Source organism: Salpingoeca rosetta (assembly GCF_000188695.1).
Source record: "Salpingoeca rosetta unplaced genomic scaffold supercont1.21, whole genome shotgun sequence".
Lineage (NCBI taxonomy): Eukaryota > Choanoflagellata > Craspedida > Salpingoecidae > Salpingoeca > Salpingoeca rosetta.
Window position 1 is genome coordinate 603198 of NW_004754913.1, and position 12500 is coordinate 615697.

The following is a 12500-nucleotide window of genomic DNA, read 5'->3' on the forward strand; positions in this document are numbered from 1 at the left end:
ACAACAAGCGCCGCGAGCTGTCACGATTGGAATACATTGAAGCAAAGAAGGCTGAGGTTCGCCTGCACCACCGGCCTGTTTGCTCGCGTTTGTCGTCTAGCTGCTGCCACGATGTGCACATCAAACACAACAACCTCAACAGCAAGCACTCCAAGCAGAACCTCAGCAAGTGATTTTTGCCATGGTGCACTGACTCGTGGGCCTTTGTATGTGAACGGTTATCGTTCGTCTTGCGTCGTGTTGTTGCCACCTTCAGGATGAGAAGGAGGAGCTTTTCAAACTGAAAATGCAGGCAGCACAACAAGAGGCGAACGCCAAGACATCCAAGAACAGGAAGAAGAGGTGTGCACTTGCTCTACTCCCAAACTCGGGCTGCTGACGCGGCGTTGCCCTGTGCTCCCGACAGCTGGAATGTTATGTTCGTTCTCCTTGCATTCACACACACACACACACACACACACACACACACACACACACAGGCAACGTGCAAAGATGCGCAAGATGCAGGCGAAGATGAAGGAGGAGGAAGATAAGGAGAAGGAGAAGGCGCGGAGAGCAGAGGCAACAAAGAGCATGAGCAAGCAGAAGAAAGGCGGCAACACCGACAAGAAGGACGACACGACGTCATCATCAACGTCGTCGTCGGCATCGAAGGGTGCAGATAAAGCGGACGCGGGCGAGCGGGCGAGTGGTGATGGCGATGCGCCCGCGAAGAAGGCAAAACAAGGCGGTGATGATGATGAGGAGCAATGAGGGCTAGGCATCAATGGTGAAGTAACGCTTGGCCTTGTGCGTGTGTACCCTGTTGTTGTTGTTGTTGTTGTTGTTGTTGTTGTTGGGTTAGTGTGGAATGCTCTCATGTGTTTTGTGTTGTGTTGTGTCTCGCGCTCGCTCGATTGCTTGCTGCCGTTCGTGGTCATTCAATTCGATTAGTAAACGATGAAGGACGCAGCAAGTTAATTACACAGGAGCATGTGTGTGTATGTTTGTATGTATGTGTTGTGCGGTCAGGTTCCTGCTGCAATCATGATGACCGAGGTTTGATTTCCCAAAGTTCCTGTCATCATGCAAGACGCGCGTGTCGTGGGTGCTGAAACGTGAGCCTATCAACGGGCAAGCAACCCACAATCAAAACGCCAATGCACACACACGCACACACACACACACTCACACACACACACACACACTCACTCACACACACACACACACACACACACACACACACACACAGACTCACTCACACACACACACCAGCTGTGGGATGCGCGTGTATGGCACGTGCTGGGGGATGGCGTGAAGCGGTATTTGGTTGCAGTGAAAGGACGCAGAGGCCAGGCAGATGTCGTGGAAATGCGTGTACGCCGGACACGCAACATCAAGCTCCTCCAACGAAAGCACAGTCTGCTCCATTGTGTGCGCGTGTGTGTGTGAATGACATGGCGGGGTGGGCTGTCCACTCTTGGCCAGCACGGAACTGCAACATGCGCACACATGACCACGCAATCACACGCAGGTCCGCACAGGTCCACACCACGCACCGTTTCTCGAGCGCAACGTAGCAAACACGCGCCGTTGTGGAAGCAAAGAGGCGACGAACGCATTCGACAAAAGCTTCCGTCCACCCTTCGATGTACACAACTGCCCACAGGTGGTTGTGCGTGCGTGTGTGTGTGTGTGTGTGTGTGTGTGTGTGTGTGTGTGTGTGTGGGTGTGTGTGTGAGAGAGAGAGAGAGCAGCCGTGCGTTTGAATTGAGTGGCACACACACACACACACACAAGCACACAAACATATGAGCACGCACAGGCACACACGTTCACTGACACAAACGTACGCAAGCATATCCACACACACACACACACACACACACACACCCACACACGCGCGCACATGCGCGCACGCGCACACACGTATGCATACATACACACACACATGACTCTAGCACACCCCCGGAGGATACAGTAGGATCCGCTACCAGGCAATATCCACACACATCCACACATCCACACACACACACACACACATCCATCTGGACTGACCGTCAGCGGCCAGGATAATGTCGGTGTGTTTGAGTGTGTGCGCATCATCTTCGCTCCAACCGGTAGTGCGGTCCACACGGTTCCAGTCAAGCTCACGAACGGCAATGCTGCCGCCGCTTGGTATCGCATCAGCGTGTGCTTTCACATTCGCACGACAGTTGTCCAGCACGTCTTGTCCAATATCTGTGCACAGCACCTTGGCCCCAAAGTGGGCAGCGACGATGCTGACGGCACCCACACCAGCGCCCAGCTCAAGCACCCGGCACCCGCGCATGGCGTGCCGCATGTGTGTCACCCAGTCCATCATGAGCAGTCCACCACGCCATTGTTGCAGGCCCACATCATCCAGCGTTGTGTCCATTGCGTGCTGTACATGCAACACAACTGAAGGAACGCGACGAGAACGCCGGGGAACGTCGAGGTCGTCATCATCCCATGTGCTGCCACGGCCATCAGTATCATCATCATCATCATCATCATCGTCGTCGTCGTCGTCGTCACTGCCACCACGCTGCTGCAACAGGCGGCCTCCGCTGCCCTTCTCCAAGATTGTGCTTGTAGCACGCGCCTCTGTTTTGTCATCGCTGCCTGCTGTCACTGCTTCTGTTGTGAGCGGTGACGAGTACACGACAAACCGCGAGGCTGCAGGGACACAGCGCACAACGCACGCGACATCGCAGCAGTGTGAGACGCAGCTGTAACAGTTGCAAACAAGTGCAAACGAGCACAAACAGGTAAGCCTCGGCGAGAGAGCTTTCTGAGAGCTTTCGCACACGCACACACGCACACACGCACACTCACTCAGTCACTCACTCACTCAGTCACTCACTCACTCACTCACTCACTCAGTCACTCACTCACTCAGTCACTCACTCACTCACTCACTCACTCACTCACTCACACGCACACACACACACACGCACACACACACACACACACACACACACACACACATACGCACACACACACGCGCGCGCGCGCGCGCAGACAGAGCGCTCACTGTGTCGCGACGCAGTTGTGTCTTTGACCTGGGTACCCACATGCACATCAGACAAGAACCTGTCCAGCGCAGTCTCCACCGGCACGGTCACAGCACCATCATCCTCATCCTCATCATCATCAGCACCACCATTCATAACGGCTCTCGACATCGTCACCAAAACCCCAGCGCATTTCAAGTGCACTCGAGCGTGTCGCGATGTTGCGATGTTGCGATGTGCTCTCGTTCGTTGCAGCACGAAACGAAGCCTGCAGGCCTGATGCTGATCCTGCCGTGTCCTAATCCAGGCGGCCAGAGCAAAGGAGCAAGCAATCTCCGCTGCTGCTGCTGCTGCTGCTCCTCCTCCTCCTCAGCTCCTCCTCCTCCTCCTCCCTCCGTCGCCGTCACAGGCGCTGCTGAAAGCGCTGAGAAGTTTAATTGTCGCATACATCACTCATTGTCACACCAACCCAAAGAACAACAATTGACCCATCAGGTAAGCTCGCACACACACACACACACACACACACACACACACACACACACACACACACACACACACACACACGTCTACCGGACCAGTGAAACGACTCAGGCATCGATGACAAGCACGCTCTGCATCTTTGGGGAATACCGTTTTAGGAGCCATTGGGTCCCAGCACGCCGCCCCACCACTTGTTGGCGTCGGCTGGAAGGCCGGTGATGGTCGTGCGGTCAATGGCCTTGGTGTCGGGGTCAATGATCAGGACGTCGGTGCTGTCGCTCGGGATGCCATAGATGAGGCCGCTGGGTGCAAGCACCCCACCAACCCACTTGGAGCTCGTGCTTGTGAAAGTGATGGAAGTCTTGTCGACGGTGTTCGTCGTAGGGTCGATGATGAGAACAGAGGTGGCGGTACGCGGGATGCCAAAGACGAGCCCGTTGGGGGCAAGCACAGCGCCATAGTACGCGTATGTACCGCTGTTGACGTTGGCAATGGACGTGGTGTCAGCCGTCTTGGCCACGGGGTCAATGATGAGCACATTGGGGTTGCGTCCGGGCACAGCGTAGATGAGACCGTTGTCGGCTGACACACCAGCGCCCCACTCCTCTTGGCCATTGTTGGGCATGCCGGTGATGGATGTGGTGTCCGCCGTGTTCGTGGCGGGGTCAATCAGCAGCACATGTGCCGCATTGCCAGGAATGCCAACAATGAGCCCGTTGTCAGCGAGAACTGTGTCCATCCACATGTTGTACGTGTGGTACAAGTTGGTGATGGTTGTGGTGTCGAACGTCTTAGCAACGGGGTCGATGATCAGCACGGGGGATGGGCTGGGGTGGTTGTATGGCGCGCAATAAATGAGGCCGTTGTTCGCAAGAGTCCCACTCTGCCACTTGTAAGCGGCCGTGCCAACGCCAGTAATGCTGGTTGTGTCGGCGGTGTTTGTGGCAGGGTCAACGATAAGCACCTCCTGCGCGGACATGGGGATGCCGAAAACAAGGTCATTGGCGTAGACCCCGTTGATCCACTTCCACTGATCACTGGACAGGCCACCAATGGACGTTGTATCGGCCGTGATTGGTCCGTTCGTTGTTGTTGTCGTCGTAGTGGTCGTAGTGGTGGTGGTGGTAGTTGTTGTCGTCGTCGTGGTCGTGGTTGTGGTGATGTTGGACGAGGACACTGTGGTTGATGTCGCGTTAGTCGCCCCGTTTCCTGCCCCACCGCTGGACGATGATGAGGAGGAGGAGCGCGTGCCATAGTACACGCCTGTCGTGATGCTGGCAATCACCACAAGCGCGGCAACGCCAGGGCGCCAACGAGCACCGGCGAGCTGCACAATTTCTGGCTCGTCCTCGAACGGACAGGCGCATCCATCGGCGCGACGGCATTGCGTGAGCTGCCAATCCTCACCACAGTCCAAGAAGGGCTCATACTGGTGCTTTGGCGTTTGTTCAGCTTGGGCAGGGAATGTACACAAAGAAAGGAGATGGTGGTGATAGAAGGGGTGAAAGGTGGCGGCGAAGTAAATGGTCAACGTGGGCAAGTGCACGACCCTACACTGCCCGTGAATGATGTTGACAACTCGGCAAGTATCTGTTTCTATGTATGTTTTTTTTGCAACATACACGTAGACAAAGGGACGTGGTATGATGTCATGTTTTCTCATTCTTGGGTTTATTGCCTCAGAAACGAGTGGCAATGTTCACACATCTTGCATAGAGACATTCACGACTGATGACGTGTCGCGTGGCGTGATACATGGCTTGTTGCGAATGTGTGTGTGTGTGTGTGTGTGTGTGTGTGTGTGTGAGTGAGTGTGTGTGTGTGTGTGTGTGTGTGTGTGTGTGAGTGTGTGTGTGTGTGTGTGTGTGTGTGTGCGCGCGCGCGTGTCAACGAGAAGTGCAAACTCGTCCATTCTGGAGGCCCGACTAGTTGTTGCGCAGGTCCTGGTCAGCGCGGGGAATTGCAGCAACCGCTCACCCTGTCTGCTGTGTTTGCTGGCACATGCATCCCTCTACTCTGCCGACGCCTGCGGCCGCACAGAAATCTCCTCCCCTGAAGTGGCGCGATGTGACGCGATGTGCGAGATAGTTACACAAACGAGTGTGAACAAACACTAATTGCATTCTTGACACGCGCTCACACATGCTCACACACACACACACACACACACACACACACACACACACACACACACACACACACACACACACACACACACACACACACACACGCACACACACACACACATGCTCACACGCGCGGGCACACACACAAAACAAGGCGAGAAATATGTACCTGAAAGGGCAACCTGCTCGCCACCCTGGCATTTCTTCACGAGGAGGTTGCCACTTGGGGTAAATCCAAGGACTTGGGCGTCGTAGTCTTTCTCATCATCCTCCTGTGAACGACACGGGTTGTTGCATTCATACACGCACACACCATGTGTAATGTCACATGAGCATACCCAAACATCTCATTGCGGCCGCACGCAAGTGTTCATGCACACGTTCGCAGAGAGAGTGCTCACCCCACGCGCGCGGTGGTAGACGCGAACGGTGCGGCCTTTCAGCATATCGTGCTCTGCATAGAGGTTCAGCACCTTCGCGTGACCAACACATGCACAAACGTGAGAGAGTGCTGAGCCAAACAAGCATGTGCATGTACATACCGACACACAAACAGACAGGCACACAGATATACAAAACCCGCAGACACACATACACACACGCACACACACACACACAGACAGAGAGACAGGCACACAGACACGGACGCAGACACACACTTCGTGCATTGGGAGGGTCATGATGTGTTCGAGGCTGTTGCAAAAGGCTGCAAGTACAGTCTCTCTTGCCACTTCCTCGCCGCTCTCCTGCGCAAGGCTGACGGCGGGCAACTGCGCGTCCGTTGTGTCAAACACCTCGTTGACGTTGATGCCAACACCGGCAACGCCGCCTGTCTTGCCGTCAAAGTTCACCAGCATGCCGCTCAGTTTGCGCGTCCCAATCCACACGTCGTTCGGCCACTTGATGCTGATGTGTCGAGGTGAGGGCAAGTGCGCGCGCGCGTGTGTGTGTGTGTGTGCGTGTGTGTGTGTGTGCATTGTGCGTGGGTGGGTGAGTCAGGGTGAGGGCAAGTGCGTTGTGTGTCGGACGTGCCCTGCCAAGTGCTGAGCACGGTGACTTCTTTCATTCAGCAGTCCCAGCAACATCCCTGGACATTCACTCCACACAGCAAAATAATAGCACACCGTGCTGTCTCAACTCCGACGGCCTGTGCTGCTTTCACGGTGGCGATGCTGATGGCAAAGTTGAGCTTGAACATGCCTGGAACAACGTATGGGGACGTACATGAGCGCGCGCGTGTGCTTGTATGTGTACGACATGAGCGCACACACATTCGTGTGTGTGTGTCTGTGTGTGTGTCTGTGTGCTTTTTGGGAGCACATTTGCGCTTCAGCGTGCGTGCGCGTTGCACTGTTGTGAGTTGCGGCAAAGGGAACCATGAACAGACAGCCTGATCACGCAGCCATCCGTGAAGGTTCTCAAGCACCATGTGCTTTCTCCGTACTTGACATGAGCTCCTTTGTCGTGTCGGTTGTTGGTGCCCAGATGAAGGAGAAGTAGATGTTGCCGTTGGCTGCGCTTCTCCAGTCGCGACCTCGCCGCCCAATGCCAGCCGTCTGCTCCTCACACAGGAAGCCTGCACCCAGTGTGTGAGTGTGTGTTAGAATGCGTATGTGCTGAATGTTCAGCGTGTGTACGTGCGTGGATGTGTGCGACTTCTGGAATGTGTCTGACACTGGTGAACAGCACGGAGCACACGTGCCCAGTAAAAATGCACGCGCGCGGCTTTACACACACACACACACACACACACACACACACACACACACACACACACACACACACACACACACACACACACACACACAATCCTGCATGCATAGCCCACCTTTGCCGTGAGCGGCGCGGCCTTCAGTTTTGAGCACCTCCTGGGCCACCGTCATGGTTGAAGTCATCTGCGACAGATGGAAGCATGGCACATGAGCCAGGACTGTTCTCCATGCGCCATGGTAGCACCAGCACAAATACACGCGTGGTTGCACACACACACACACACAATTGCACACACTCACACACAAATACAAGCAAACACACACACACACACACACACACACACACACACAAGCACACACACAAGCACACGGACCTGCTCTTCATAGAGGAGGCTTCGTCCAAGTGACGATGTCGTCAGCTGGTCGTGAAAGGCCTTGACGTCTATCAACCAATCAACACGCACAAACAACGTCAACAACAACCAAAACAAGCTGTGCAGGCAATTACACACACACACACAGAGCCTGTGCTGGTTTGGCGACCATCATCCCGTTAACCCTTCAACACCAACCAAAGCGCGGTGTTCCAGACATGGTTGACAGCCAAAGCTTCCTTGCTGCAGCGTACCCGACCAAGAACCCTGCGCGCGCGCGCGCGTGTGTGTGCGTGCGTGCGTGCGTGCGTGCGTGCGTGTGTGTGTGTGTGTGGTTGGATGAAAATGCACGAGTCATAAGGTTTCGCGGGCGTCGACAATAACATAACACACGCACACACACATGCACAGAGAGAGAGAGAGGTAGTTCTGCAAACTCAAGCACACAGACACAGACACACACAGACACAGACACACAGACACACACAGACACACAGACACAGACACAGACACACACAGACACACACACACAGACACACACAGACACACACACACACACACACACACGCACAACCTGTGGTCGTCGTTGCGAGCTTGCGCCAGTGCATGCCACTCCCAAGCCTTCAGTGCAACAACAAACAAGCAACAAGCAGCGTCCTTCTTCGTGACAGCAACGACTGAAATCAGTGCTGCATTACCAAACAGCACAAAACCAAGAACATGAAGGTGGCGCCGCTTTGTTTGCTGAGCGTGTGCTTGCTGTTGTTGTCCTTGTGGTGTGCTGCTGGCAGCAGCGCTGTTCTTCCTGCTGCTCAAGTTCAAGTGCTCGATCACTTGTGCCTGCAAGCACGGACGTCGCTCGCCCAGCTGCACGACATCAGGAAACAGGCATCAGCGGAGGTGCGGGGGTCCGGCACATACTTCTCGAGAGGAAAGCCCAATGCTAGTAGTACCACTGCTGCTGCACTGCTGACGACACTTGACCTTCTACCCCTCCAACAGGCGGTTGCCCACCTCTGTGCCGAACAGCAACACCTGTATCGCAGGACGCAACATCAACAACACCAACAACCGTACAACAAACCCAATACCAGCCCCAGCAATCGTCCTGGAAACGCAAACAATGACAGCGATAATGATGTTCACTTCGATACTCGCCGCAGCCATCAGCACATCACCGGCAGCACGAACCACGCCAATGACAACACCCCCACAAATGCGCCTGTCATTGCTGTCGTTGACAATGCCCCCACCAAGAACGCCGCCACCACCGTCAACCACGAAACTACTGAGAGCACAAAACGGTACCTCTCCAGTCATCATGATCGCTTCAGCTCACGCCTACGGTCTCAGGGACGACCAACCCCAGCACCGCTGTTGCCGCAGGAACGCCGCGCACGCATCCGCCGAGACGCCCATGCCCTGTCCAACAACAACGACAGCAATAACAACAACAACAGCAACAACAGTGATAACAACCGCCCTGGTCCCGGCTCTTCTTCTGGGCCCAGTCGCAACGTTGACCCACGCCCACACCACGACAACCGCACCATCGACACGAATTGCGCCCTCGCTGACCTCCTGGATGGCGTGTGTGTGCTCTCTGCCACTGAAACCACTTTCCTCGAGATCACCATTGATGTAAACCTGGACCTGAGGGACGCTCTGCAGACCCAAACGCTCGACACCTCAAGCCTAGATCGAAGCCTGCCACTCCTCGAGCGCCTCTCCATTCGCGGCTGGCAGCGCGTGCCGGAGCCCGTGCCGTCGTGGGCCCTGAGCCAGCTCTTTGCCGCCAAGGCATGGCAGAGCGTGCGCGTGCTGGAGCTCAACTGGCTCGAAACGCGCGGTGGATTTGACTTCACATGGCTCAACTCAATGCCCAACCTCTCTGAAGTTCGCGGGCGTGACCTGCGACTCAACACACTCAAGCGCACGCATTTTCGCCCCGTCCCAAACGTCACAGAGCCATACTCCTTTGCCGGCGCCCTCACCGACATTGTCCTATCACGGTGTGGCATCGACAGCGTCGCACCCACGCTGTTCCACAGCCTCACTGCGCTTCGCAAGATCAACCTCGTTGGCAACGGTATCGCGCACCTCTCCGCCGTGCAGTTTGTGGGCTTGGAAGCGCTCAGCGCCGTCTCCTTGCAGGAAAATGCCATCCTCGCCATTGAGCCCCAGACATTCGCCAACCTCTCACGCCTTCAAACGCTGGACCTCACGGACAACCGCATTCACCGCGTGGACCACAGCGTGTTTGTGGGCCTGGCGTCGTGCTGGCGGCTCAACCTGGGCGGGAACCGCATCTCCGTTATCCCAGAAGACGTGTTCAAAGGCTTGTCAAACCTGGAGGTGCTGCTGTTGGATCGTAACCGAATCACAGCCGTGCACCACGCGGCCTTCAACACGCTGCAGGAGCTGTTCAGCATCGACCTCCGCAGCAATGGGCTGACATCCCTTGACACCCGCGTGTTCGAGGGCCTGTCACGCCTGCAGGTGCTTGTGCTTGCAAGCAATGCGTTCCGGCAGCTCAGCCCCGGTGTCCTCACGCCTTTGGCTCGTCTGGGGTGGTTGGACGTGAGCAGCAACAGCTTCACCCAGCTTCCACAGGCCCTCACCCACGACCGCCTGCCCTCGCTCCACACGTTGAACCTGGGGTTTAACCAGATCACCACCCTCCCACCCAACGCCATGGACGCGCTGACGACGCTCAACACCGTAAGGCTCAACCATAACAGGCTCGTCAACGTCGGCAGCGACGCACTTGCCGGCCTCTCTGCTCTGGAGCAGCTGTTCCTTGACCACAACGACATCACGCACATTGCCAGCGGTACGCTTACCCACACACCGCGCCTGCGCCTGCTCTGGGTCAACAACAACGAGCGCATCCATGAAGCCTCAATCCCCGATCTCTCAGGGGAAAACGTGCAGCTGCCGCTGGTTGAGCTTGCGCTGGACTCCAGCCAGCTCAAGACGTTTCCTTTCCGCCTTCCGCATCTGGAGAACCTCGGCCTGTACAACGTCTCCCTGACACGCATGCCCGAAGTGAGCAGCATGCCAAACCTCACAGCCTTGTTCCTCACCAACCACGCCCTCCCTGTTGTTGAACTCGAGGCCTTCCGCAACAACGCGCGGCTTCAGCTTCTCGATTTGTCCACTGACAGCTTCATGCACTCCACAGTCAGGGTGCCCGAGGCGCCAGTGCACCTGCCGAGCCTGGAAGTGCTGTCCCTGGACAACATGGTCGCACCACCCAACATTTTGCGCAAGCTTGTGCCTTCCTCGCAGGGGCTGGTGTCGCTGCGCCTCACAGGGCCCGATTTCACCGACCACACATTCAACATCACCCACATGTGCAGTGTGCTGAGCTCGGAGGTGGAGAACCTCGCCCTCCTCAACACATCCCTCTCCACGGTAGAGTTGTGCCCACCTGCGTTTAGCGTGGACTTTGACAACGTGCTGCTGGCACGCAGCCCGACCCTGAGAGCCGTCACACTGGAGTTTGACGCCGACATTCTGGACGTGTCCAGGTGTCCACAGCTAGACATGCTCAAGGCGCCCCTGGTGCACACGCTCGATGTCACCAACTCCACCGTTGGCGAGTGGTCGCGTGAGCTGTGCACGACAATTGGCACAAGCCGCCTGTTCATGAACAACGTGCGCATCAGAAGCGGCATCGAGTCGTTTTACGACATTGTCAGCAAGTGCATGGGCAGAGCGAACCTCATTGACATCTCCAACAACCAGATTATCGACCCGAAGACGCTGAGCAATGCCGTGAGCACGTTCCGCATCGGCGTGGACAGTGGCGAGGCGACGTTTGGCAGGAACCCTGCCGAGGGCAAGCAGACCCAGGTGGTCACCACGCTCCTCACCGACAACATGCCGGTCACATGTTCCCTGAAGACAGTGTTGGGGAAGCAGCTCAGCGCCACGACGTGGGTGGGCCAGGACACCGCTCTCTTCTTCACGTACGACTGCGCGTGTGCACGCGACCACCGCAAGGCCTCGGAAGGCCACTGCGTCAGGCGGGGCAAGTCTCTCTCACCGGGCGCCATTGCCGGCATCGTGCTTGCTGTCGTGCTGACGAACGTGGCGGTCATTGGGTACTACGAGTGCCACGTGAAGCGCATCCGTCGGCTGAAGAAGGACCGCGACTTGAACCAGCGCCTGTTGGAGGAGCGAGAGGAAGAGGTGTTTGAGCTGAAGCGCGCGTGGGACATCCCCGAGGACGAGCTCGACTTTCTCACCTGCATCAGCGCCGACACCGCTGCCGGTGACGTGTGGAAGGCGCGCTGGGACACACTGGTTGTTGCCGTGAAGGTGCTCAAGAGTGACCAGATCCAGCTCGCAGAGAGCCTGCAGGAGTTCCAGAAGGAGGTCGATTTTCTGCAGCGCACGCGCCACCCGAATCTGGTCCGGTTTTTCGGAGCTGGGCGCCGGTCCCTGGACGGAAGCCCGTTCCTCGTTTTGGAGTACGTGGCCCTCGGGTCCTTGCACGACCTGATTTGCAGTGAGGGCCACGACAGCTTCGTGGATGCCGTGAACGGCGCCCTTCGCAGGAGCGGGGAGGCGCGCCAATCCGTAGCGAGCGAGCGCAATCGCGCGGGCAGCGCGTGGTTGGACGTGGAGCTCACCTCGGCTGCCGAGGACAAGGACAATGATGTCCACGTGTCGCTTACCAGCGCACGGGAAGGGATGGATGCCTGGGACTTGAAAGTGGCGTTTATGCAGGACGTTGCATGCGGCATGGCTTTTATCCACAGCCTCGGCCACCTCCACAGG

General features: G+C 56.6%; 5 protein-coding genes across 5 annotated transcripts in view; 2 read left to right on the top strand and 3 right to left on the bottom strand.

Moving 5' to 3' along the window:
- Positions 1 to 952, top strand: part of PTSG_08142 (uncharacterized protein) — a 1952-nt gene extending 1000 nt beyond the window's left edge. Inside the window, exons 3-5 of the mRNA XM_004991106.1 lie at positions 1 to 56; positions 257 to 342; positions 480 to 952. The exon at positions 1 to 56 is cut by the window's left edge and continues 45 nt beyond it. Coding sequence (XP_004991163.1) covers positions 1 to 56; positions 257 to 342; positions 480 to 753 — 416 coding nt within the window. The 3' untranslated portion in view covers positions 754 to 952. The remainder of the gene's footprint in view (positions 57 to 256; positions 343 to 479) is intronic.
- A 111-nt stretch (positions 953 to 1063) lies between these two features.
- On the bottom strand, positions 1064 to 3243 carry PTSG_08143 (uncharacterized protein; the record flags this gene model as incomplete). The annotated part of the gene is made up of 4 exons (XM_004991107.1): positions 3038 to 3243; positions 2038 to 2679; positions 1539 to 1638; positions 1064 to 1103 (listed from the first exon to the last, which is right to left on the bottom strand). The coding sequence occupies exons 1-4, from the start codon at positions 3186 to 3188 to the stop codon at positions 1064 to 1066; spliced, it is 933 nt and encodes a 310-aa protein (XP_004991164.1). The 5' UTR covers positions 3189 to 3243.
- A 411-nt stretch (positions 3244 to 3654) lies between these two features.
- PTSG_08144 (uncharacterized protein) lies at positions 3655 to 5257 on the bottom strand (the record flags this gene model as incomplete). Its single annotated transcript, XM_004991108.1, has 2 exons — positions 3655 to 4952; positions 5230 to 5257. 2 exons carry the CDS (start codon positions 5255 to 5257, stop codon positions 3655 to 3657), a joined length of 1326 nt encoding a protein of 441 aa, XP_004991165.1.
- A 254-nt stretch (positions 5258 to 5511) lies between these two features.
- PTSG_08145 (uncharacterized protein) lies at positions 5512 to 8320 on the bottom strand (the record flags this gene model as incomplete). Its single annotated transcript, XM_004991109.1, has 10 exons — positions 5512 to 5552; positions 5796 to 5898; positions 6028 to 6099; positions 6286 to 6532; positions 6751 to 6826; positions 7071 to 7202; positions 7455 to 7521; positions 7713 to 7780; positions 7911 to 7979; positions 8284 to 8320. 10 exons carry the CDS (start codon positions 8318 to 8320, stop codon positions 5512 to 5514), a joined length of 912 nt encoding a protein of 303 aa, XP_004991166.1.
- A 97-nt stretch (positions 8321 to 8417) lies between these two features.
- PTSG_08146 (TKL protein kinase) overlaps positions 8418 to 12500 on the top strand; it is a gene marked incomplete at its 3' end in the record, with an annotated part of 5285 nt that continues 1202 nt past the window's right edge. Inside the window, exon 1 of the mRNA XM_004991110.1 lies at positions 8418 to 12499. Within this exon, the coding sequence (XP_004991167.1) occupies positions 8433 to 12499 (4067 nt within the window). The 5' untranslated portion in view covers positions 8418 to 8432. The remainder of the gene's footprint in view (position 12500) is intronic.